Raw genomic sequence first — 25,080 nt, forward strand, 5'->3', positions numbered from 1 at the left:
TGTTCGGGATAGGCAAATTGTAGATCATATTTTAATCAAGGTTTAAAATGTCGATGTCGATGGAAATGTCGCTTACCAAAATATAGGACATATGTCGGAAATGTCGAGGGGAAATATTGTAAAAATTAGAGACATTGTGGAAATATTATGAAATATGTGGAAATATGCAAAGATATTTTGTAAAATGATAAAAGAAGCATTAATGCATATTTCTAGACTATTATCTTATTCCCGACCATTATATAAAGCTAAGAAACTAAGATCAATAACAAATTAATAAATGACGATTTACTGATCTATTATGCATTTTGATGTTTTTACAAGGTTATTTGATATTTTCTTTTCTTATTTTTTATTCTGATTTATTATAAATTCTAATATATTTATTTCACACTAGTAAATAGAAATACATTTATTCTGATTTTTTAAATATTAAAGTTATAATACATTATGTTTTATTATAAATTTAATAAACTGATTCTTCTTTTTGTAGTATTAGGATTATGATAAATTCTGATTTCTTATAAAACTTAATGAATTTATTATGATTTTTAATACTAAATTTATAATAAATTATGATTTAGTATAAAATTTATTAAATTTATTCTGATTTTTTATAGTAAATGTAGAATATGGTTTATTATAAAATTTAATAAACATTTTCTGATTTTAATAAATATTTTAAGAAATACTAACTAGTCAATATTTTATTACTTGAAAAATATTTTATGTTTTATATTATAAAGTAATTAATTTATTCTTTTGTTTTTATATTTTGTTAATTATTTTTATAAATATTTTATTTGAAATATTAAATAGAAATTATTAATGGAATAATCTATATTAATATACTGTATTATATTTATATAATATACTAATATATTATATTTTTAATGTACATTAGTTGACATCCTGTTGACATAATAGGAAAAACTGTATTTTTTTGGCTATTTGGACCGATTTGGTCAACATTTCCGAAATATAGGAAATGTCGACCGACATAATGTAATTTTTATATTACCATCCACTTTCATGTTGGTGAGCTTTGACATCGACATATGTCGGGCGACATTAGCGACATTTGGTGACATCTGAAACCATGATTTTAATTACTAATGTGTGTCGAGGCCCATAAGAGATCAAGGAAGAAAGGAATTGTGGTTAAGTTGGATGTGGAGAAAGTTTATGATCTTGTGGGTTGGGAGTTTTTAATTAAGATCATGAGAAGCGGTGGTTTTGGAGAGCTGTGGTGCAAATGGATAAGAGGTTGTTTGTAATCTACTCATTACTCAATTCTTGTCAATGGTTCGGTGGTTGATTTCTTTGAAGGGATTAAAGGCCTTAGACAAGGTGATCCATTGTCTCCCTTCCTATTTACCTTGGTACCTGAGGTGCTTAGCAAGTATACCTCAAGAGCCAATAGTTTGCATTTTATTAATGGTTGGTTAGTTGGGAGGGATGGAATCCAGGTAGCTCACTTACAATTTGCGAATGATATCTTAGTCGTTTGTGTGGGGGATGGTAGAGATGGGGTGGAAAATTTGAAGTTGGTAGTGAATCTCTTGAGAGGGTTTCCAATTTGAGGATTAATTGGAATAAGTGTATTGGTTGGAATTTAATGTGCATGAAGATTTGTTGGGGGATATGGCAAGTTATCTGGGTTGTGAGAAAGGAATTTTCCGGTCAAGTACCTAGGGTTACCTCTTGGTGACAACCCTAAATCATTGAGATTTTGGAATCTGGTGATGGAAAGGTTTGAGAAGAGATTAATTGGGTGGAAGAGAAATTACATTTCTCTAGGTGGGAGAATAACATTGATCAAATCTACCTGCTAACCTCTTGTTTATTTTATGTTGGTTTTTCAGGGTGTCCCAAGCTGTTGTGAGAAAGTTGGAAAAGATCATGAGAGACTTTTTGTGGGAACCCGGGGAAGGGAAAAAAAAGATCATTTGCTTAGGTGGGAGAAGGTGTCGAAGTTGAAGGCTGGAGGGTTGGGGATTGGGAACATTAGAATGAAAAATTAGGCCATTATTGAGCAAATGGCTATGGAGATTCCCGAGGGAAAGCAATAGGCTTTGGCACAAAGTGGTAGCAAGCGTTCATGGACTATCAAAACAATGGATGCGATGATGGCTGTCTTCATAGAGCTAGCTTGGCTACTCCTTGGAAAGCCATTCACGACCATCTTCTTGTTTTCCTCAGTCACAACTGATATGACTTGGTCTTGGGTCAAAATATTAGGTTTTGGGAAGATATTTTGATTGGGGAGTCCCCTTTGATGGAAAGCCATTCACGACCATCTTCATTTGCTTCTCTTCCTCTCCTGAGCTAAATTGGAACTTGGGCCTCATTAGTAATCTTAGAGAGTTTGAAATTCCCCTTGTATCTGCTTTGCTTTCTTTGCTGAATCTAGCGGTTCTTGGGGATGGGGGTGTGGACAGCAGGGCCTGGACCCTTAATTCGGTTGGGACTTTTACTTGTAAATCCTTGTTTAACTCCCTTGTAGCTTTTTTACCTTCCCTTTCCCCTACGTTCCCTGTGATCTCGATCAAGAGGAGAGAGGAGAAGAAGAAGAAAGAGAGGAGAGAGAGAACAGGCGAGAAGAATTTTGACCAAAAAACTCAAACTGGCGGCACCGGTAATTTTGTATTTATATGATAGGGTGACAATATAAAAAATAGAAGATAAAAAGAGAAGAGTGCCCCTGCGGCATATAATAGAGTTACATCACTCCCCGTCAAGTTAGGGCATAGATATCAGTCATCCCCAATTTGTCACAGAGATTATAGTGCCGCATGGAGTTTAATCCTTTAGTAAGGATGTCTACAAGTTGTTCCTCAGAATTGATGTAGGGAGTGCAAACTTCTCCTTTTTCCAATTTTTCCTTGATGAAGTGTTTGTCAACCTCTAGATGTTTGGTTCTATCATGGAGAATAGGATTGACTGCAATGTTGATGGCAGCCTTATTGTCACAATAGAGCGACATAGGATCATTGAGAGGAAAGCCTAATTCACCCAAGAGATTCTTTTCCATAGAAGTTCTGCCACACCATGAGACATGGCCCTGTATTCAACTTTTGCACTCGATCTGGCCACCACACTTTATTTCTTACTCCTCCAAGTAACAAAATTTCCCCAACAAAGGCACAATAGCCACTAGTAGATTTTCTGTCATCCACAGAACCAGCTAAATCTGCATCAGTGTAAACCTCAACTCTCATATGCCCATGTTTTCCAAACAAGAGTCCTGTCCCAGGGAATTTCTTCAAATATCTAAGAACCTTATATGTTGCCTCCAAGTGTGTGGCCTTAGGAGCATGCATAAACTAACTAAGAACTCCCACTACATATGCAATGTTAGGTCTTGTCATAGATAGGTAGAGAAGTCTTCCCACTAGTCTTTGATACTGCTTTATGTCTGCTATGGGCTCATCACTGCAATCCCCGAGCTTGTGGTTTACATCTATAGGGGTGTCAGCAGGTTTTGCTCCAAACTTCCCCGTGTCCTTCAATAGATCTAGAACACATTTCCTTTGGGAGATGAAGATACCCTGATTAGAGCGAGCAACTTCAATTCCAAGGAAATAACGTAAAGGCCCCAAATCCTTCATTTCAAACAGAGTGGCAAAAAATCTCTCAATCTCTGTATCTCTAAGTCCCAATAACTGGTGATAATAATGTCATCGACATACACAATTAAAGTTGCCATTCTCCCTTGCTCTCTCTTCACAAAGAGTGTGTGATCAGATTGGCATTGCTTAAAACCCATCTGTTGAACTGCCTTGTGGAACCTACTGAACCAGGCCCTTGGAGACTGTTTTAAGCCATACATAGATTTCTTTAGTCTACATACTTTCTTCTCAATTCCTTTAGCACAAAAACCTAGAGGTTGGGTCATATACACTTCTTCTAAGTCACCATTCTAAAAGGCATTTTTAATGTCCAATTGATGAAGCTCCCAATCTAGATTTGCTGCTAAAGAGAGTAGAACTCGAATAGAATTCATTTTTGCTACAGGTGCAAATGTTTCCGCATAATCAACTCCATACACCTGTGAAAAACCTTTTGCAACTAGCCGGGCCTTGTACCTCTCCACTGTGCCATCTGCCTTATGTTTCACAGAGAATACCCATTTGCACCCCACAAGTTCCTTTCCCTCAGGAAGATCTACCAGCACCCAATTTCCATTTTTGTGAAGGGTATTGATCTCCTCCTTCATTGCATCTGTCCATTCAGGAACAAGTAAAGCTTCTACAACACTCTTAGAAGGGAAACACTGTCAATAGCAGAGAGGAAAGCACAGAAAGAGGGTGAAACATTTTCATAGGATAAGGAAAGAGCCATTGGGTGGTGAGTGGTGCATGATCTGACACCTTTCCTCTTAGCAATAGGAAGATCCAGATCACAATTAAAAGTATCAATATCAATGGGCCCATGGTCATTAACCGGAACAATAGTACCTGGATGCGTTGATGGACTCAACCCTTGAGGGTTCGATGGCGCAGGTTGCACAACTTCAGGATGCTCAGTGTCTATTGAACTTTCTTTGCTTCGGCCTTGACTTTTGTACCGCTGTCTACGAAAGACCCAGAATGGAGGAGGGTCAAGAGGAGAAGGCAACAAAACACGTCTCTGTTTCTCCTCACTTGGACTCTCCCCCTGAGGACAAGCAGGGAAGAAAGGCACATCTTCAAAGAAACATCCATGGATAGAAGGTACCTTTTGGAAATAGGGTCAAAGCAACGATAACCTTTTTAGGAAAGGGGATAGCCAAGGAAAACACAAACAATGGCTTTGGGATCTAGCTTACCACGGGTAGGAGATAGGTCATGGACAAAACGATTACACCCAAATACACGCATAGGGATAGGAAACAATGGAGCCGTAGGGAAGATGAGCTGATGAGGGGACTTGTACTTAAAGAGACGAGATGGCATCCGATTGATAAGATAAGCCGCAGTCATAACAGCATCCACCCAGAACCTTTTCGGAACATTCATGTGTATCAGCAACCCTTGAGCAACCTCTAGGAGATGATGATTCTCTCTCCACAACCCCATTCTGTTGAGGGGTTCTAGCACAAGAACTATGATGAATAGAGCCACAAGTTTCAAAAAATTCTGTGAGGTCACCATGAAAATACTCTTTGGCATTGTCTGATTGGCTATTTCGGCCCACACAAAGTTCTGCTTAACTGATGGCAGCATAGTAGTCAAAAGCCATGACATAATCATGCAGTTTTCCTGGTCCCACTTATCATATTCAGCAGTACCAGTCCTAGGTTCCTTCACTTTTCCATTGATATACCCTGCCTTACCTCGGGCTGTGATGTACAGCCGCATCTCCTTAGATCAAGTCAAATAATTTCTGCCATCTAAGGGAGTAATGGTCGTTGGAAAGCTCATAGAGTCAAGATTGCTGTTTATTCCTCCTTGGTTGAAAGAAGTTTCAGAGATTGCAGAGTCTTCAGAGGTCATAACAAAGGCTGTTATCAGAAGATTTAGACCTACAACCCTTTTCCCGCAGTCCACACACTCACAAACACACACAACCCTTACTGTAGGGTTTAAAAACAACTGCAGTCACAGCAACACAGCACTTGCTGTCACAAATCTACTGGTCTATCTGACCTTACAAGGGCTGGTTTAAGTCACACACAACTTCTAGGGTTCTGCTGATGTATTTCTCCATCTGAATAAGGTCACACATGACCTACACAAGTTCTTCACCCACTCAGTTTTGGATTACAGACCCACAAGAAGTATTAAACAAGTCTACACCATTCGGCTAGAGCAGATTTCAGGGTGTTCTTGATAACAATACCAAGAACCAATGAAAACAGTCACTTCAGTATAGGTTCCTGATCAGTTCGATGAGTTCTGAGAAACAGTCCACAGACAAATGGGAGAGAAGAGGAAAAAACAACTACCGACCTCAATAGAACTCAGTCAATCATCTGTCGAATTTGTTTTCTTTTCCGTTTCTGTTAAAAAAAAGAGAGAACAGGGTCCACCAACGAATCTCAATGCAGGGTCGAACTTGTTTTCTCCATTTTCAGTCCATATATGTGTTTTGCAAAACCTTCGATCAGATAAGATGCCTCTTACAGAGCGATGTCCTGCTCTGATACCATGATCTCGATCAAGAGGAGAGAGGAGAAGAAGAAGAAGAAGAAAGAGAGGAGAGAGAGAAGAGGCGAGAAGAGTTTTGACCAAAAAACTCAAACTGGCGGCTCCAGTAATTTTGTATTTATATGATAGGGCGACAATATAAAAATAGAAGATAAAAAGACAAGAGTGCCCCTGTGGCACATAACTATAGAGTTACATCACCCTGTTAAGGAAATCTGGTGTTGTCCCATCCCCCTTAAGGTCAGCGCTTTTTGTTGGGAAGTGTTTCATGGTTGCATTAATCCTTGTGATAAGCTTCAAAGGAAGAGGCCAAACTGTTACTTGTCCCCTAATTGGTGCCAGCTTGTGCAAGCTTAATGGTGGGACTGCAATTCATCTCTTAATCTTCTGTCCTTTTGTTGTCTTTGTCTGAGAATGGCTTGCTTCACTTCTTGGTTGCAGGCGGCTCTCTCCTGTTAGCTTGGGAAGGTTATTTAGGCCTTCTGTCTATAGTTGCTCTACTAAAAGGGGCAGACTGATGTGGAAATGCACAAGGGCAGCAGTGATTTGGACAGTCTGGCAGGAAAGAAACTCTAGAATTTTTGGGGAAAAGGAATAAGGAAGCATTGATTTAGGTCATAACCCCAAGAGTGGCACATTGGGTTAAGACCTTGAATCTGTTCTCAGACTTTAAGATTGATGATTTCTTCAGAACTTGGGGGGCTATAGCTGCCTCATCCTCTGGAAGATAGATTGCAGCAGTGGTCTGGTTTCCCCCGCCTTGTGGCTGGTTGGAACTGAATTTTGATGGGAGTACTGTGGGCAATCCAGGCCCCTCTGGAATTGGAGGGGTTATCAGGGATGAGGAAAGGAAATATATGTGCTTTCTGTTGGGTCCAGCTGGGCAAAGTTATGTGGCAACAACAGAATTCTTAGCCAGCTGTTTTTGGGTTTGAGAAAGCTAAGGAAATGGGCTTCGAAAGGTTAATTATTGAAAGTGATTCCAAAACAGTTGTGGACTGGTTAAAGAAGTGGGAAGGAGTTTCGTGGCACCTAAGGGATGATCTTAGGAGGTTCAAATGGCTCTCTAGGGACATGTTTATTCAAGTTAATTGGGTTAGAAGATCGACCAACAGTTTGGCGGATAGTTTAGCTAAGCAAGGGGTACAAAGACAGTCTATGTTTTGGGCTCAATTGTAATAATTGAGGGTTTTAGACATTCGGTGTCTAATTGTATCCTTCACAACTTGTTGTGCTGTCTTAATTAGCTTAATGAAATCTTTTTTCTGAGATAGACAAAAAAAGCACTAATGGAATAAGGAAGACTGCTGAGCTTCACATACACTGGAAGCACAACCCCAAAACTTTAAGCCCTAGTCATCAAAAGCCCACAAAGACACATGTGGCAATGATGCACGGTACATACCTGATGGAGAAAGGATCCTACAATCCACTATAGCATAGGAGAGAAGGCACAAGCCTCTAGAGACACCTTCACAGCATTTGGCTGTCAACAAATAATACTTTTCTTGGCACTACAACCAAGAAAGGAAAGAAAGAAGAGAAAACAAGTGTTCAGGTTAGGCAGATATAGTGTTTCTCTTCTATGTACAAAAAGGCAGGTTCTAGGAAGAAAAACTTGGTCTGAATGCTTCTACTACCCAGAAACATGCTCTGAGACCATACCATTCAAGAGAAAGAAGAAAGAGAGGGGAGATGAAGAAGAAGACGAGAAACAAGTCAAATTACAGTAGTGCTCTTGCGTCACAATCTACTAGAAAATACGACATCCTTGTTGGGGCAGGGCCTTGTAATAAATTCAATATAATGTGCAAGAGGAAGAAGGTGAAAGTTAAATCTAGACGTAACAAAAGAATGTTGCAAGACTCTTCGCCTAAGAAGGATCAAGAATACTTGAAGGTGGGGGACATTGTTCAGTCTGATGAGCAGTTAAAGGAATTAGATTTAGAAATTGTTAGGAAAGGCTAGGATAAGAAAGAAGAAGGTTTGGAGGTGCTAGAAAGTGATGATGATCAGATTTTTGAGTGAGATTTGTTGAGAAGAAAATTGAGCTGGAATTGTTGAAAAAGAGGTCCAAGTAACTATAATTTTGGGTCTTTTCTTTTTATGTGGGGAAGAATTTGCAAGGCAAAATTTTTGTTAAAAATTCAAGAGGTAAGGATGACACGGTTTGTTCATTTCAGACTTTAAGGAGGAGGTAAATGGAAATATTTGTTTCTATTTGGGGAGAAAAGGGGGTTTATTTTGAGGTTAAGGGCTTTAATTGGTTGGTAGGCTGGGTATTGGAAAAATTGTTTTAGAATTGGGGTGATTTGTTTTTTTTGTGCTTTTGGCAGGGGTGGTTTCGTTTTGCTTGCGGGTGATCCTCATTAGTTCATTTTGGTGGTGTTCAACAAGGTTAAAATGTTGGTGTTGGTGGAAATATCAGTCATTGAAATATAGGAAACATATCGGAAATGTCATATAAAAATAATGTAAAATCTACAGACATAGTGGAAACATTGTGAAATATGTGAAAATATAGGTTGGTATTTTATGAAATGATAAAAGAAGCATAGGTACACCCTTTGAAATTATTATTTTGTTCCAAACCATCAAACAGAGACAAAATAATTGTGGAGATGTACAAGGGCAAGTGGTGACTTGGACAGTTTGGGAAGAAAGGAATACAAGAATTTTTTGGGAGGAGAAGAGTAAAGAGATAGATATTGAGATCATAACCCTAAGAGTTGCACATTGTGTGAACACATTGAAACTTTTCTCAGACTTTACGGTGGAGGATTTCTTCAGGAACTGGGGGACAATAACTGGCTCTTCCTTTGGACACCCCCAATTGGTGGTCGGATGAAATTGAACTTTGATGGAAGCATTTTGGGCTAGGTGATAAGGGATGAGGGTTGTAATATATGTGCTATGTTTTCAGGTCCCATACAGCAAGGTGATTCAGTAAGGGTGAACTTTTGGCAGCAGTTTTTGGGGTATAGAAAGCTAAAGAAATGGGAATTGTAATATTGGTTATTGAATGGGACTTGAATATAGTAGTAGGTGGCTGAAAAAAGGTGAGGGGGTGGTTCAGCAATTTAAAAATGAAATTAGATGCTTCAAGTGGTTCTGAAAAGACACAGACATTCAAATAAGATGGGTTAGGAGATCTGCTACTAGCTTGGCGGATGGTTTGGCTAAGCAAGGAGTTCACAAACAACAAATGTATTGGGCACAATTGTAATAGAGTGGTGGGTGTGCATGTTTTTTATGGGCTGTTTCATACTTTCACAACTTCTTGTTGTAATATTTTTATTTCAAGAAATTAATGAATGAATGATTTTCTGCATTGCTGATAAAAAAAGGAAAATAAACATATACAAAATAATATGTTGTGAAGTTGTCTTGTAAACCACATCATAGAGTGAGTTGAAGCAAAATTTAAACTCATAAAAATGCAAATGGTTCTAATAGATCGATTAAATAATCTATTACATAAATAAAAACTAAGATTTAACTTATTTTTCAAAAAAAAACTAAGATTTAACTTCATTTTTAAAGGAATTTCAAACTTTTCTCCAAGTGGTAATTATGGCCATTAGGTGGGCAATAATACTTCTAATCCACATATCTATAATATTATTGCCTACTTATGTTATAATACCATTTCTTTTACTCCCCTATAGTGTCAGTAGTTTTCACTGGGGAATATGCTGATTCTAATAACCTTTTTTGTTGGTACCCATGGAAATGGAAATATGTCGATTCCTTTATTTTATTTTTTGCAAGTAAATTTCTAATCACCTGTCATTGTGTGTTTCCTTACTGGTGGCTTTAATAAATTTTCTTTTTTATTTATGTTCAATAAAAAAAAAAGATAAGGCATGGTGTTCGATTTGTTTGTAATGCATGTGCTTATTTTTCTCAGATGATGCTGAGAAAAGAGTCAATATTTATCCACAACCGTTCCTGAAGATACTTCCTATACCTGATCCACTTAGGTTTTACATGCTGCACCCATCAAAGTTTAGCTTGATAAAATTAGGGGCTGGAGGGGATCGGTCAGTATGTGAATGAGATGAATTGCAATACTCTTCCATCCTGTAATTATGTTATCAGTTGAGAATGGACAAAACTGTACACCAAAATTTTCCATTGAGCTACCTTTATTAATGTTTTCAAAAAATAACAGCCTCCCTTGTTTCTTCCTTTTCCTTCCATATTCTTGAAATCATCTCTTCCTACAAAAATTCCTTTGGTATTGGTAATGACAATGGAGTATTTCCTTCTTCACTAGTTCCTCCATGCTTTCCTTCCTGGCAAATTTTTCATCCATTTTTTCTCCTCTTTATCTATAAATTAGATGCATTTGAAGTTATCAGGAGATCAAATAGTGCTTTTGACTCCTGTCTCCATATAGAGGTTGTGCACTAAGAGTTGGTCTTACTTTAATAGAATACTCGTGCTGCTATCCTGAACTGCTGATCTAAATGGGTTTCAAATATTGTCCAAACTCCAAAGTAGGAAATGGCATTCTTGTTTGCTCAAGTAGGGAAACATGATATTATTTTCCTCTATATAACCATTTCAAAAAATCCAGTAATAATAGGTGCTTTAAACTTTCAAAATCTCTATTTGCATTTATTGTCTTTCTTGCTTCTTGTCTTGTTTATCCTACTACATCTACTTATGTTTGACAGGATAGTGATGAGCTTACTGGTCTACATTGCTTTCGTCACCTTCGGGATCAGCTGGCAACATCCATAGAGTCCATAAACAGGTGCCTACTGAGTTATGATTGAATGGTTTTTGCTAAAGTGTTTATGCGTGGTTGCAGTGGAAGCTTGTGCCTGTTATCTACATTTACCATTTGGTATCTTTTGACCACCTACTATTTAGTGTTGGATAAAGTACAGTTGAAAGATAATGTAGAAAGCTGACAAACAGTTAGGACTACAACTTGGGTGGGCCTAATCTGAGCCTGGTCTTGCCCAACTCAAGCTTTTTTAGGGCCTTGGTTTAAGTTTTAGGGCTTCAGCGAAAGTAGGGTCTATTAATTCAAGCCTGGTCTAGTTTATTCAACCCAAATGTGGCTTCGCTTCATTGATATTACATGCTAAAAGTATGATGTAACATACAGATGTGATCAGAAAAAGTATTTTTTTCTAAAAACCTATGTAAGAGGATTTGAACCCTAAACCTGATGTCTACGGAACAACCTGTCAATCATTTGGTCACATCCAATCCAATTCATTTTTAACAGTACAAAACAAATGTGCAGGTCCAACATGCCTTCTCAACCCAAGCCTATAAGTGTTAGAGTTTTGGTTGGGCTGGGCTTGACCTGATGTTGGGCCCAAGCTTTCACCTTTAGGCTTGGGGATGAGTTGGCGCTAAACCTTGCTTCAGTCTGCTCAAGTTGCAGTCATACCAATAGTACATTGCCTAGTGCAGTTGATTTTGTACATCAGGAGCATCCACTATGGTGTGTTAAACATGGTCAATTAGAAGGATATCAATACAAATGGAAGTAATCAGTTCAATAATCTTTTGGCAATTTTGACATCTACATTACAGAAATTAAAAGAGCTGTTTAGAATGCATCAATAATAGGAATTCATGTAAATTTTAATATATCCTCCAAAACATGAAAAGATAACCTCTGAACAGTGTGGTGTAGAGTACTGAGCACTCATTTAACCCATCAAAGTAGTAAAAGATGTTAATTTTTACAGACTTTTAGAAAACGATAATTCTTTTTTAGGGAAACCCATGTCAGTAAACTCACCACAACTTTTCAAAACGTCCAGGGATACCCATGTCAGTAAATTGACATTAAACAGACTAACAGGTATTAGTAGATTACCATTTTACCCTTTGTTATATTCGATCTGTTTTTCAATATTCCAGAAAATATCCCTGTTATTATTCAACCCAAAACCCGTTTTTCAGCTTCATTGGAATACTTTCAAGAAGCACAATGAGAGCAAAACGTCTCTCAACAAGAAGAAATCTTATATATAAGTAAGGAAGTTGGGCACTTAAGGGCATTTTAGTCATAAAAATATATTTAATAAGGCTGACTTTCCATTCAGGGGTAGTTTGGTCATGAAAATTGTATTTATGCTGTCGTGGACAACTTCTGTCAATGTACACTAACGTTGCTCTAGTGAATGGTGAGTTTTGGAAAATAAAACTCACTGAGATGTGGTTCCCTGGACGTTTTGAAAAGTTATGGCGAGTTTAAGAGAAAAGCTGAAAAGTCGTAGTGATTTTTTAGACAATTTCCCTCATTTTAAAAAATAAAAGATGTGTTTGTTACAAAAAAGAAAAATCTTTCCTATGTTTTAGACAAAGCAAATTTTGATGGGTAACCAACAAAAGATTTCATCAGTGTATATTTTTATTGGTAAAATGAATGAAAATTTGCTAAAAAGGATGAAAAGAAAAGGGTCTGAGAGCTACTCTAAGATTTGTCTGTTGTTTTTGATCTCATGAGCTGCTTTCTATTATTGTTATAATTTTTTTTGAAGATAAATCAAAATATTTATTAATGATAAAAAGATAGAAGTGTCTTGGGTGACAAGATGTCACCACCCAACAATTCAAAAGAGAAACTACAATATAACCATACTAAAACAGACCAAACTCAAAACCCATACAAAATTACACCAATAAAGTAGACCAGAAACTCAAACCAAAATCTTCTGTTTTGCCGCCTACAATTCCTTGATTATTCTTTATCACCTGGTGCTGGCTTTGTTTCTTTTCAAGTACTTGTAGCATCATGTGGTTATACTAGCAGCATCTAGAGCTTATAAAATTTAGCCGTTTGTTTCTCATATTCAGTTTTTCTATCTATTTCTTCACCTTGGGCAGTTTATTTATACATCTTTTGCTCTCTGTCTCTCTCTTCCTACTTTTTTTGTTGGTCTTGTGAGTTGTGGCATCATGACATGTTGGGCCAGTTTTTCGGTTTTAGCTATTGTTGTTTGCACATTATGTGGTTTCTTTTATCATGTATACACTTTAACCCTTACATCTTAGTGTAAAATGCTGAGATGCATGAACTGTATATATGTAGCTTGTAACTTGTGAAGTTCATTCTTGTAGCATTCTTTCAGCAGAGTTCATGCGTGCATCTGTACATGATGCAAAAGATGTGGATTTGGGAATTTTATCAAAGGTGAAAGAAAGAGTTGTCAATTTCAATAATGGGAAAGATGATGAAGTAAGCATCCTTCTTGTTATGTTTTTTCTGCCTTTGAACTGAATGCTTTTGATTTTATTTTTATCTTGCAGCCCTTTTTATATGTAATACAAGTCGTTGATTCACCTTATGTCAGTATGGTCATGTGGTGTTCAATAATCCTTTTCCCCCTTCAAGTAGGCATTACACTAGAACTATTGACCTTATGCTCTTATTTATCTGAAGGCCATTCTTTCTTCTGATACAAGAGAGTTTCAGAAGCTTGCTTTATTACTTTATATGTGAATATCTATTTGTTAAATGACAAATATCTATAAAAAAAACAGAAATAATGAAAACAAATTAAACTATTCAGATAAATCTTTCTCTTGAAGCAGGGTCCAGGCCATCCAGGGTCGTGGGAGGGTTGGAGGGCTAGACTTGATAAGTACCTAACTTTATTGAAATTTGATCAAGAGCAGGAAGAGACATAACCTTATAGACAGGGAGGGAGGGAGAGAGACCCTTAAGCCGAGAATAGATATTCTATTATGCCCAGATTACATGGTACTTAATGAAATCTTGCCCTTGACAGCCCCTACGTAAACACATCTGCCAACTGTCTTCCAAATGGTGTGACAAGAAACAATTCTTTCCCTTACAAAAATGTTTGTCAATCTCAACCTGCTCAGTCCTGTCATGTTGGACTAGAATGTTAGCACTTAACAATCTAATTGTCATAGTATAACCTGAGAGGGCCAATGACCTTGATTCCCAACTACAAAGTCACTGCAATTCAATCCCCCATGTGCCATAACCAAAGTCTAAAATGTTGGTGTTGATGGAGATAGTGGTCATCCAAATATAGGAAATCTGTATTACCAGACAAAAATATGGGAATTGGGAAGCATGGCGGAAATGTCAGAAATGTCTATTGTAAAAATTGTAGACATGGTGGAAACATATTGAAATATGCAAAAAAATATAGAGTTCTATTTTGTGTAATGATAAAAGGTGCATGGATACCATTTTAAATTGTTATCTTGTTCTGGATCATCAAAACTACATGATAGAGTGAGTTCAAGCATAAATTCAATGTCATAGAAATTGCAAGAGCAGCTTTGGTCTGGACAGTTTGGGAAGAAAGGAATACCTGGAAAGGAATGAATCAAAAGGAAGAGTAGAGAAAGAATAATAGGCAGGGGAAAAATGAGAATAAGAAATAAGCATAACAATGAGGTGAATAATACATGAAATAACATGTTTACTTATTGTAATAGGGAGGTCTAAATCAAAATAGGGAATCAAAGAATTAGAGTTTTGATTACCTCAACTAGACTGATGAAGTGCTCAACTGATCACAATGTTTAGCTAGAGGACCCTTATTCTTCCTTCTGTGATTGACCAACAACTCATTTATGCCAACATCTCTAGTTGGAGCTGACAATAGGATAATTGCTAGAGCTATGTGGATCACTAGAAAAAAAGCAGATCATGAGATATGGAGCATGACAAAGGATCAAAGGGAATGACATCTTAAAGAAAAGTGTTTAAAGTGGAAATTATTCAGCAACATTTTTTTATCAAGCTTGCTTGATTTTTCTCTCCAAAGTGTTTCTTAATCATTTTATGAAAACCATAGTAATTCTTGGACCAATAACATACTTTCTAGGCTTGGAAGTGCATCACAATTCCAGTGGCTACTTTCTTAATCAACAGAAATATGCCACTGACTTAGTCAAGCTTGCTCATCTTACTGATAGTAAGACAGTTGATACACCATTGGAACTTAATCTCAATTTGAGTAAGGATGACAGTTTACTCTTAGAGGATGCTACTCTCTATTGTCAACTTGTGGGGAGTCTTATTTACCTCACAATGACACACCCAGACATCTTATGCTGTCTAGATAGTTAGCTAGTTTGTTTTGTGCCCTTGCCAATCTCATATGATAGCTGTACATCGTATTATTTGTTATGTTAGGGGGACTGCTTCTTATGGCGTGTTCTTTCCTTCCTCCTTGTCTCTTCAGTTATCAGCCTATGCTGATACCAATGGGGCTGATTGTCTAGATACTAGATGGTCCACTACAGGATGGTGCATCTTTTTGGGTGGGTCTCTTATCTCCTGGAAATGTAAGAAGCAGCAAATAGTTTCTAAATCATCCACAGAAGCAGAATATCAAGCCATGTCTTCAGCATGCAGTGAAATCATTTGGCTCCAGTCTCTTCTATGTGATCTCAATCTTGATCAGTCTTCTCTAGTGCCCCTATTTGTTGATAATCTTAGTGCAATCAAGATTGCTTCCAATCCTGTTTTCCATTTAAGAACGAAGCATATTGAAGTGGATTGTCACTTTATCAGGGATCTCACTTTTTGCCGCATCTCACTTACTCGTGTATCTCCCAACCTTCAATTGGAGGACTTCCTCACCAAAGCTATGACTAGATCCGGATATTCCTTTCTCATGAGCAAACTGATGTTAATATCTACATCAGTTTGAGGAGTGTAGAGACAGGGACAATGAGGGTTAATATTGTAAATTTTCTTCTTGTACATATTTCTTCATTCTTTTGCTGTGTATTATACTTCTTGTATTCTAGGGGTAGATTTGTTGTTTTACTTTTCATTCATATAAATACCCTTTTCTTGGTGTGGTCGACTCACTTAAACACACCACAAATCTGTTCAACTTCTATATTTTGAACTTCACTGACAAAACCGAACCAGTACCACTGGTTTTTGGAAAGCAATACTAAAACTGAACTAAAACCAACTGGTTAACCGATCGGCTGGTTCGGTTCTTTGGTTTTCGGTTCTTCTTTTGAATTTATAATATATGATATAAATAAGTATATAATTATATAATATTACATATACTAGTCAATTCAGTTAACTGGACTTTTTCGTTTTGGTTTCATTGGTTCAGTTCAGTTTTTCAGTTTTTGATTATCACCCCTGTTTTGTAGATGGGTGACAAATATTGGATAGAGCTCTTGCATAGATTCATGAATCAGATTGGAAGGACTAGGCATCATATGCAAACTGGACATGAAAAAGGCATATGACCATGTCAAATGGAGCTTCCTAGACTACCTACTTAGAATAATGGAATTTGGTATAAAATGGAGAGAGTGGATAAAAGCCTGTCTAGTAACAGACTGTTTCTCAATCCTTATAAACAGAGTACTGAAATCTTACTTGGAAGGATAAAGTGGACTTTGTCATATTGATCTCCTATCTCATTGATATTTATTATTGTGGTGGAGATTTTAAGTAACTAATTAGAAGAGTAGAAGAGGGAGGTTAAGTTGAAGACTTCAATTTCAATTCAGGCAGCCCAACCATTGCAGTTGGCAGACAATTCCATCCTGTTTGGCAGGGCTAAGCAATCAAATGTGATGATGTGGTGTCTACTCATTTTTTGAAGCAGTCTTAGGGTTGCAAACTAATACTTTTAAAAAACAAACTAATTCTGATAGGGGAGGACCAGGAGGTGCCACATATTGGTGAATTGGCAACAACTCTGAGGTGCATGTATGGAACACTCTCATCAAAGTTTCTCGGACTGCATCCTGGAGCAAATTACAGGTCGAAGATAATGGAATCAAATAATTGAATTTTTTAGGAGGAAGCTGGTAGGGTGGAAGAAGTCATCTCTCTCTGAAGCTGGGAAGGTCACTTTGATTCAAGGTGCCTTGTCAAATCTACAAATTTACTTTGTTCCCTCTTTAGAGCCCTAGGCTTGGTAATCAACTAATTGGTAAAGCTAAGGCATGACTTCCTTTGGGATGGAATCAATAAAGGGCCTAGTGCACGAGTCTCCTGCCAATGCCGGGTCTGGGGAGGGACAGATGTACATACCCCCGCACATAAAGAGAGGCTGTTTCCAAGTATTTATCCCTAAATGGAAGGGTGGAATGGGCAAACAGCCTCTAAACCTGTTGAATAAGGATCTCTTGGGGAAATGGCTTTGGAGGTGCAGCCAAGAGAGAGAGGATCATCCATAGAGGAAAATGATTCAAAGTATGGAGGTGATGTTTTAGATTGGAAAACTGAAAGTCTTCAAATATCTTATGGATCCAGTATATCGTAAGGGGTGATGCTAGTTAAGAGGAATCGTTCAGACTCACCAGATTCAAGCCTGGCAATGAAGGCAAGGATACCTTTTTTTTGAAGGACGCATGGTGTCAATCCAGGATTTGAAGGAATCAGACCTTCACATGTTCAACATAGCAGGACCAGTGTTTTAAAAGGCGTGGGAGGCATACGCCGGCTCCAGGCGAGGCGCTCCCAAAATGCCCTGAGGCGTATGCCAGAGGCGCTGACACCTCTGAGGTGTACGCCTCTTGAGCTTTTGTCATGAGGCGTGCTAGAGGCGTATGCCTCTTGCGCCTCATGCACATCTGATATGAAAATACAGAAAAAAAAAAGAAAAAAAGAAAAAAAGAAAAAAAGGAAAGGAAAAGAAAAGAAAGGGAAAGAAAAGGAAAGGAAAGAGAAGAAAAAAAGAGAAAAGGAAAGAAAAGAAAAGTAAGGGAAGGGAAGAAAAGATAAGGGGAAAGAAAATGGTTTGTCCCCTGTCCCTTCGGTTGGGGGGCCATCTTTGTTCTTCTTAATATAAAAGATTTTTATTAAAAATAAAGAAAAAATGAGATCCCCCCTTCCTTTTCATCCTCCTCATAACCCCCCTCCTCTTAAGGAGGCTTACGCCTCCTTGTGTTTGGGAGGCTTACACCTCTTGCGTTCTGAATTACGTCTCACACCTCTAGGTAGTGGAACACCTTGCATCACGCCTCCGCATTTTAGAACACTGAGCTGGACAGGTTGATGATAGAATCATTGATTGTTATGAGATCAGTGCAGGTCAAGTCATATGGTCTCCAAGCATGAGAAGAGACCTACAGGATTGGGAGGTTCCAGAACTGATATCACACTTTGGAGATTGTTAACAGGTTCCAATCCAACCCTAAAGAGGATGACAGGCTATGGTGGAAGGAGACACAATCAGGTGAATTCTTAGTGAGTTCCTTTTTCAACAAATTAATAGAACCAAGAGGAGCTAATGTGCCATGGCACAAGATGGGAAACTAAGGCCCCATTAAAAGTGATTTTATTTATGCTGATAAAGTAAGTGGTTTTTTCTCTGGTCTGCAATCTTGAACAGAACCCTAACTATTAAGTACTTGAAAAATGAGGCAAACTTTGCAGTCTTTGTGGGAAAGAAGAAAAGATCAATCCCACATCTACTGATTCGCTGTAGCTTCCCTCACAGTGCCTGGGTGCATATGTTAAAGCTTTTTGGTAAGACAGTGGGTAACCCTAAAGGACATCATATCCTCTTGGCCATCACCTGTGCTCAGTAAAAGGGGAGTTGTTTTGTGGAAGTTGGCTCCTCTTGCAATATGTTGGCAGGAGTGAAACAACAGAATTTCCATTGGTAAAAGCTCCCATAGAGAAGTGGTTATTGGCAACATTGGGAGACTACTCTTTTTTTTTTTTTGGTCCAAAGCCTATAAGGAATTTATAGGTTTTAAATATTAACATTTCTTTAGTCAGTGGCATAATTGTATATGACGTGGATTTTCTGATGCAATATTTTATAAATAGGACCACACATAATGCTCAAGGTCACAGCAATAACCATGCTTTTTTGTAAGGATTTTTCTTTTTTATTTCTTTTATTTTTTTTGGGGGGGGTTGAGAGATCCTTTCCCTCTTATAATACAATATGCTTTCCACCTTTTTCAAAAAGCCAAAAGAAGAACCTAAATAGATTATTTTCCAATAAGGGCTTCATAATAAAAAGTCTCCCTTAAGTAGAAACTAAGTCTTGATTGAGTTGATTTGAATCACATGGATTGTATATATAAATAGTAAGGTGTATGAATTAAATCATAGGATTAAAAAAATAAGCATAAGAACTTTGCAAAAAAAAAAAATCAGACTTTAATTTTGAATCTAAACCCTTGGCCTTCATGATTTGAATAATGAATTATTTTGTAAATTGCAGGATTTTGACAACTATGGATTAGAATAATGAGATCTATGGATGAAGGGTGTTAGAATCATGAGATCTATACATGAAGAGTCTTGAACCCTTAACCAATCAATTGACATCACATTAGAGATGCTAGAATACTTCTGTCTAGATTGAACATCTTGTTTGGCTGGGTGCCATGATCTCCTAACTGTTTGGAAGAATTTCTAGGAGGGGGCCAGAATTGTTTTGTGTTCTTTCTCTTTCTGGACAGTCATTTCTTTGTATTTTCTTTTATCTTGGCTGTTTATTCTTCATTGTATCTGGTTACCTTGGTGCTTCTTTCTCTTTTGCCTTTTGTGAGTCTGGAGGAAGGTTTGTTAATTGTACATTTCCCCATTATTAATAAAACAAAGTCATTTCAGTTAGTGATTTAAAAATGAATTATTTATTTGAGGACCTTACTTCTTAAGTAATAAAATAGCATAATTTTTATACATTTATTTGATATATGTTTTTATGGTTTGACCATTGACATTTTTCCATGTTAGCTATCACATGACTATTGACAGATTACTGGGAATTTAAGTATTGGACTAATAGCTGGGTTTCATTTGTCATAGGTTAATCTGGATGATGAAGAAACCAATAACTTACGAGATCGTCTTCTCCCCCTTATTATTGGATTACTAAGAACGGTGAGTCTTCTGTTGGTTGCTTCATGTAAGGTAGTTTCACGCTGTTTTGGATATGGATATGTGATTGCAAACCTGAAAACCTTATGTGCAAAAACACTCATGTTTTTATTGAACATAATTATTTACTGGATATTTATACCATGTTTCAGAAATAGCAACTTGAGCAATAAGTTTCATAGTTCATGATTTGGAGTTAATTGGGATATTTAAATTCCAACAACATGCTTTGAGGATGAAATATAAGGCATATACCTGTTATGACTTATGTTGACCCATAATTCTAAGTAGGAACTATGCATAATCAGTTACAACATCCAAATTGAAGGTGTTAGCTGGATACTGGTAAAACCTCTTGCTAGTTGTAGCAGGGACCTTTGATCAAATCCCATTAGGGTTGGGGGCTTTGGTGAACAGGCTAACTTCCATTATATAGCCCATTTTTGTACCCAAAAAAGTGTAGCCTAGACCCGATCTTAAACAAATCTGAAGTTATCCAAAAGCTAGAATCAAATGACACTCTATCTGCAACATTGAAGGAATAAGCCTTAAGGTTGGAAATGGAAACAGAGTGTGACTCTGGCTGGATCAACGGTGTGGCCATACAACATTAAAGGACATGTTTCCTGTTCTGTTTAGTGTGGCACAGTGGCAGAAAACAAATTAGCATCAGTTGCGGACTCCTATATGATGGATGTTAGCAGAACTACATGGGTCCTTTGATTTAGAAGGAGCTTTAATGATTGGGAGCTAGAAATGGTAACATAACTCCTGGCTATGTTTCAGAATCAGCAATTAAATCCATAGGATTCGAGGTGCTGGAAATGGTCAAACTTGGGATTTTTCTGTCAAATTCTTTTGCATAGGCATAGTTGGGGAATCCAGGCAGCACTTCCCAAGCAAGGCTATATGGAAGACTGCAGTCTGTAGCCCATCAAAAGTGAAATTTTTTGCATGGGTGGTAACCAGGGAGATATGCCTCACTAAAAAATGTTGATGAAGAAGGGATTCAACATTCTAGATTTGATATTCCCTCTCTGCAGCATGGAAGTTGAGGCTCCAAACTATTTGTTTATTCACTGAAACTTTAATACAACTATATGCCATCATTTTATCAGGGTTCTAAACCTAAAATGGTGCTTCCTGCATTCAGTGAAATAATTTTTGGGAGGATGACAGGTCTTGGGTATGTCCAAGAAAGGAAAATGCTGTTGGTCATCCATTCCATTATCTTTGTCGTGGGCCATATGTTATGAGAGGAAAAATAATTTAAAGAAGATACTTTTTCTGCTTCTTTTTTGAAGGTTAATTTTTCTGTAGGTTCCTAAGGCTCAGTTTGGAAAGAGTACAAATACAAATATGTACACTGCAAAACAAGGTTTAGAAATAGAAAATACATGTTTTTGCACTGTAAACATTTGTATTTGTACTCTTTCCAAACTGAGCCTAAATGCATATACATGTGTAGCACCTCATTGTATAGAAGACCATACACATTTTTTTGACATAAACGCAAATTACATTACCTTTCTCAACCAAAAAGAAAAAAAAAAGCTCTATCTGCATCTTCAAAGTTCAAACTCGGGATGCACCTATCATTTGGACAGTGAAAAGAAGATATTAGCCACCAACCATCTGTTAGAACATTGCTTTCCTTTAAAATTTCTTCAATTTATCTCCTTTGAAGTGCCCCAATAGATCACAAAATGTATAGTAATTCATACATTTTTTGATTTATTACCACCTAAGAAGGGATATTCATGATTGGGAGATTGATGACTTCTCTAGTCTTGTGGGTTTGCCATCCAACAACCAGATCAATCTTAGTGTCCTGTACACTAGAGTTTCATTCTTTTGTTTTATATCTCCTAGGTTGCCCCTAGCTTTCCTCACCAAACCATTTGTATGCATGTTTTACCCACCATGATATCCTTTGTCGGACTGCTGCTTGGAGAAATGTCTCACCGCTGATAATTTGACAAGGGGAAGGGCATTGAAGTCCACCAATGCCCTTTCTTTATTTTAGTTGATTGCTTTCTAATTCATTGCATTTTGTCCATCTATCTATGGGCTTCTTTCTTTATTTTATTTACAATGTTTTGGTGTCTTTCCTTGTTGGTTAGCTAGCTCTTCAGATTCTGGAAATTGTGGAACCCTAGCTGACAAGGTTCTTCCATATGGAGAGTTGTCTCATGGTCATATTTTGGGCCATGTGGAAGGAAAGGAACATAATTTGCAATTTTGATTTCAATGAGCATTTCACCATGCAGAGATGTGGAAATTTTAGGGATATTTCACACGTTTTACTAAGATATTTGTAAAACCTAACGAAATCAGGGCTCTTGGTTTTCCTCACCAAACCCTTTACCAGCCATGATATCCTTTGTTGCTTTGACCGCTGCTTGGAGAAATGTCTCACTGCTGAAAATTTGACAAGGAGAGGAAGTGCATTGAAGTCCACAAGTTGTTGGCTGTGTTCTGAAAGCGAATTAGTCAATTGCTTGCTAATTCATTGCATTTTGTCCATGTATCTATGGGCTTTTTTCCGTAGTGTGTTTAGAATGTCGTGGTGTTTTCCCTTGTTGATTAGCTAGCTTTTCAGCTGCTGGAAATTGTGGAATCCTAACATACAAGGTTCGTCTATATGGAGAGTTGTCTCACTGGTCGTATTTTGGGCCATCTGGAAGGAAAGGAACATGGTTTGCAATTTTGATATCAATGTGCATTTCACCATGCAGGGATGTGGAAATTTTGGGGATATTTCATTAATTCTACTAAGATATTTGTAAAATCAATCGGAATCAGGGGAAAATTCCTGACACATGATATCTGTTAATGAAACTTTTTTTTGATCAATAACAGAAAACTTTCATTAGAGAAATGGAGAAAAGATTTAAATACAATGGTGGGGGAGGTAAACTCTCCCCCAATGAGAAAATTACAATGTAGCCCAAAACAAATGACTTCTTCCCACCCCTTGTTTGGCCAGTGCATCTGCAAATGAATTGGCACGTCTTTTGACCCACTGCAGACGTACTTCCATTCCCTGAGTTACCCACTTGAATTGTCTTCGTTCATTGATATATGTCCATAACCCATCATTTGCCTTCCCTAACCAGCCAATTACCACTTTTGAATCTCCTTCAATGATCAACCTATTAACATTCAATTTTTTAATCCTTGGCCCTTTTCACCTCCTCTAACAAAGCCAAAATTTCTGCTCTCAATGAATCCCCAAATCCAATTGGCCTAAAAAAAGAGCTATTACTGAACCTTCCTCCGATCTGAAGATGCCACCAAGTCACCAACCCTGATGGCCCCAAATTACCTTCACGGCTGCCATCAAAGTTGAGTTTGATAAAACCTGCAGGAGGATACCAAGAAGGTTGAGCGATGATTTTGATTGGAGCTGGGGCTGCTATTTCCTACCAATTGTTCAGAATGGTCTCTAAGGGAATGTCATCAAGTATCTACACCGTTTTTACCCAATGAGCCACCCTCAAAGTATCTATAGTTGAAGAAGCTTTGAATACTTGAAGGGGGTAGTCCACCTGCAACCAAATAAAGAGAGAAAACACTCCCAAATAGAAAGGGCAGGATATTAGTAAGTGAAAGCAAGATTCATCATTGGCTTTAGAAAGGGTAAACCAGTTAGGGGACAAGCACCAAAAAGGCTGCTTTCTTTGAATTTGGTCACAAGTATTAATTCTTTTCAGAGTGTTTCCCACAAAGTGCCCCAACCCTAGATGGGACCGGTTTCCTCCACACTTCTTTAGCGGGAAAGGAATAAGCAGGAGTAGGAGAAGGTTGTGTTAGGGCTTTGAAAAAGGAGGTAAAAGTGAAGGAGCCAGAAGAGGAGAGGGTCCAAATCTAAGAGTCCAACTTAGAAGGATCCTAGAAGACCTTTTGAAGTAAATGAACCAAAGACAACCATATCCATCTCTGATTCTCTGAGACCTAGTCTAAACCCCAAATCCCAATTAAGATCAGGCCTTGGACCATAAGAGGAAACAAAGGTGGAGGTTGGCTCATTTTTATACCTAGAAAGGGAGCATAAAGAAGGGAATTGATCTTTAAGTGGTACCTCCCCCACCCACACATGTTCCCTGAATCTTACCAAATTCTCGGAGCACAGGTTATACACGACAAAGGGTAGAGAAAAGGAAGGATGGCATGAATAGCTTTCCAAGGTGCTGCACTAGTTGCTCGAGCCAAAACTCCCGCATCCTAGCCATCAACCGCCAGCCCATGAATGCTCATAATCACTTTTGTTGACAATTTATCCTAATCCACCGGAAATCTCCACAGCTATCAGTGACTTGTTATTTTGACTTATTTCTTTTTTGTCAATAATGTTTTGATTAGGTTGAGAATCCTCATTTGGTAATGCAATCACAATTGCTATTTGTTGTTTCAAGAAATATTTGCAAGAAAGTTTGATATTATTTTGCATTTCCTCTTAGCATAATATAACAATGGATATGGCACTAAACAGAATGGAATGTTGAAACAGGATTCATGTCGCTGATTCCATATTCGGGATAAGGCTTAGGTGATGTTGATGATGATGATTTTGTCTTGCTCCTTATCTCCTTAGCGAAATGGGGAGATTTCTATGTGGTATTTCTATTTGTATGAGGTGGGGTGACTACTTGTCATCTATTTCTTTATGAATAATTTTCTTCATAAAGAAGAGAAGCCAATGCATTTGCTGACACACTTGCTAGACAAGGTGGGGGGGGTAGGGACAATTTATTTTGGGCTATGTTGTAATTTGATTGTTCTTTGGGGAGAGTTAAGAGATTTTATCTCTCCGCTTTTTCCTTGTACCTGTTCATTATTAATGAAATTGCCTTTGTTATTGATAAAAAATGAACAAGTTTTCTTGGAGTGAACAATTTGATAGCAGCGGTACAAGGGCCGAGATACTAGCAGCGGTACAAGGTATACAGATGACCAGTCAACTTGGAGTAAACAATTTGATAGTAGAAGGGGATTCCAAGGTAGTAGTGTGCTGGCTGACAAGTCCAGAAACAGCTTGTTGGGGCTACAGGAATCTGTTAAATAAAGTTAAATGGCTGACAAGAAATATGACAGTCAGGG

At 37.7% G+C, this 25,080-nt stretch overlaps 1 protein-coding gene across 1 annotated transcript in view; it reads left to right on the forward strand.

Annotated features, from left to right (window-relative positions):
- VPS54 overlaps window positions 1-25,080 on the forward strand; it is an 88,042-nt gene that overhangs the window by 9,878 nt on the left and 53,084 nt on the right. Inside the window, exons 3-5 of the mRNA XM_088984770.1 lie at window positions 10,814-10,893; window positions 13,227-13,344; window positions 19,906-19,980. Of these exons, the coding sequence (XP_088840896.1) occupies window positions 10,814-10,893; window positions 13,227-13,344; window positions 19,906-19,980 (273 nt within the window). The remainder of the gene's footprint in view (window positions 1-10,813; window positions 10,894-13,226; window positions 13,345-19,905; window positions 19,981-25,080) is intronic.

The sequence above is a fragment of the Nelumbo lutea genome, chromosome 4, assembly GCF_056320005.1.
Source record: "Nelumbo lutea isolate HS-2025 chromosome 4, American lotus-T2T, whole genome shotgun sequence".
Classification (NCBI taxonomy): domain Eukaryota; kingdom Viridiplantae; phylum Streptophyta; class Magnoliopsida; order Proteales; family Nelumbonaceae; genus Nelumbo; species Nelumbo lutea.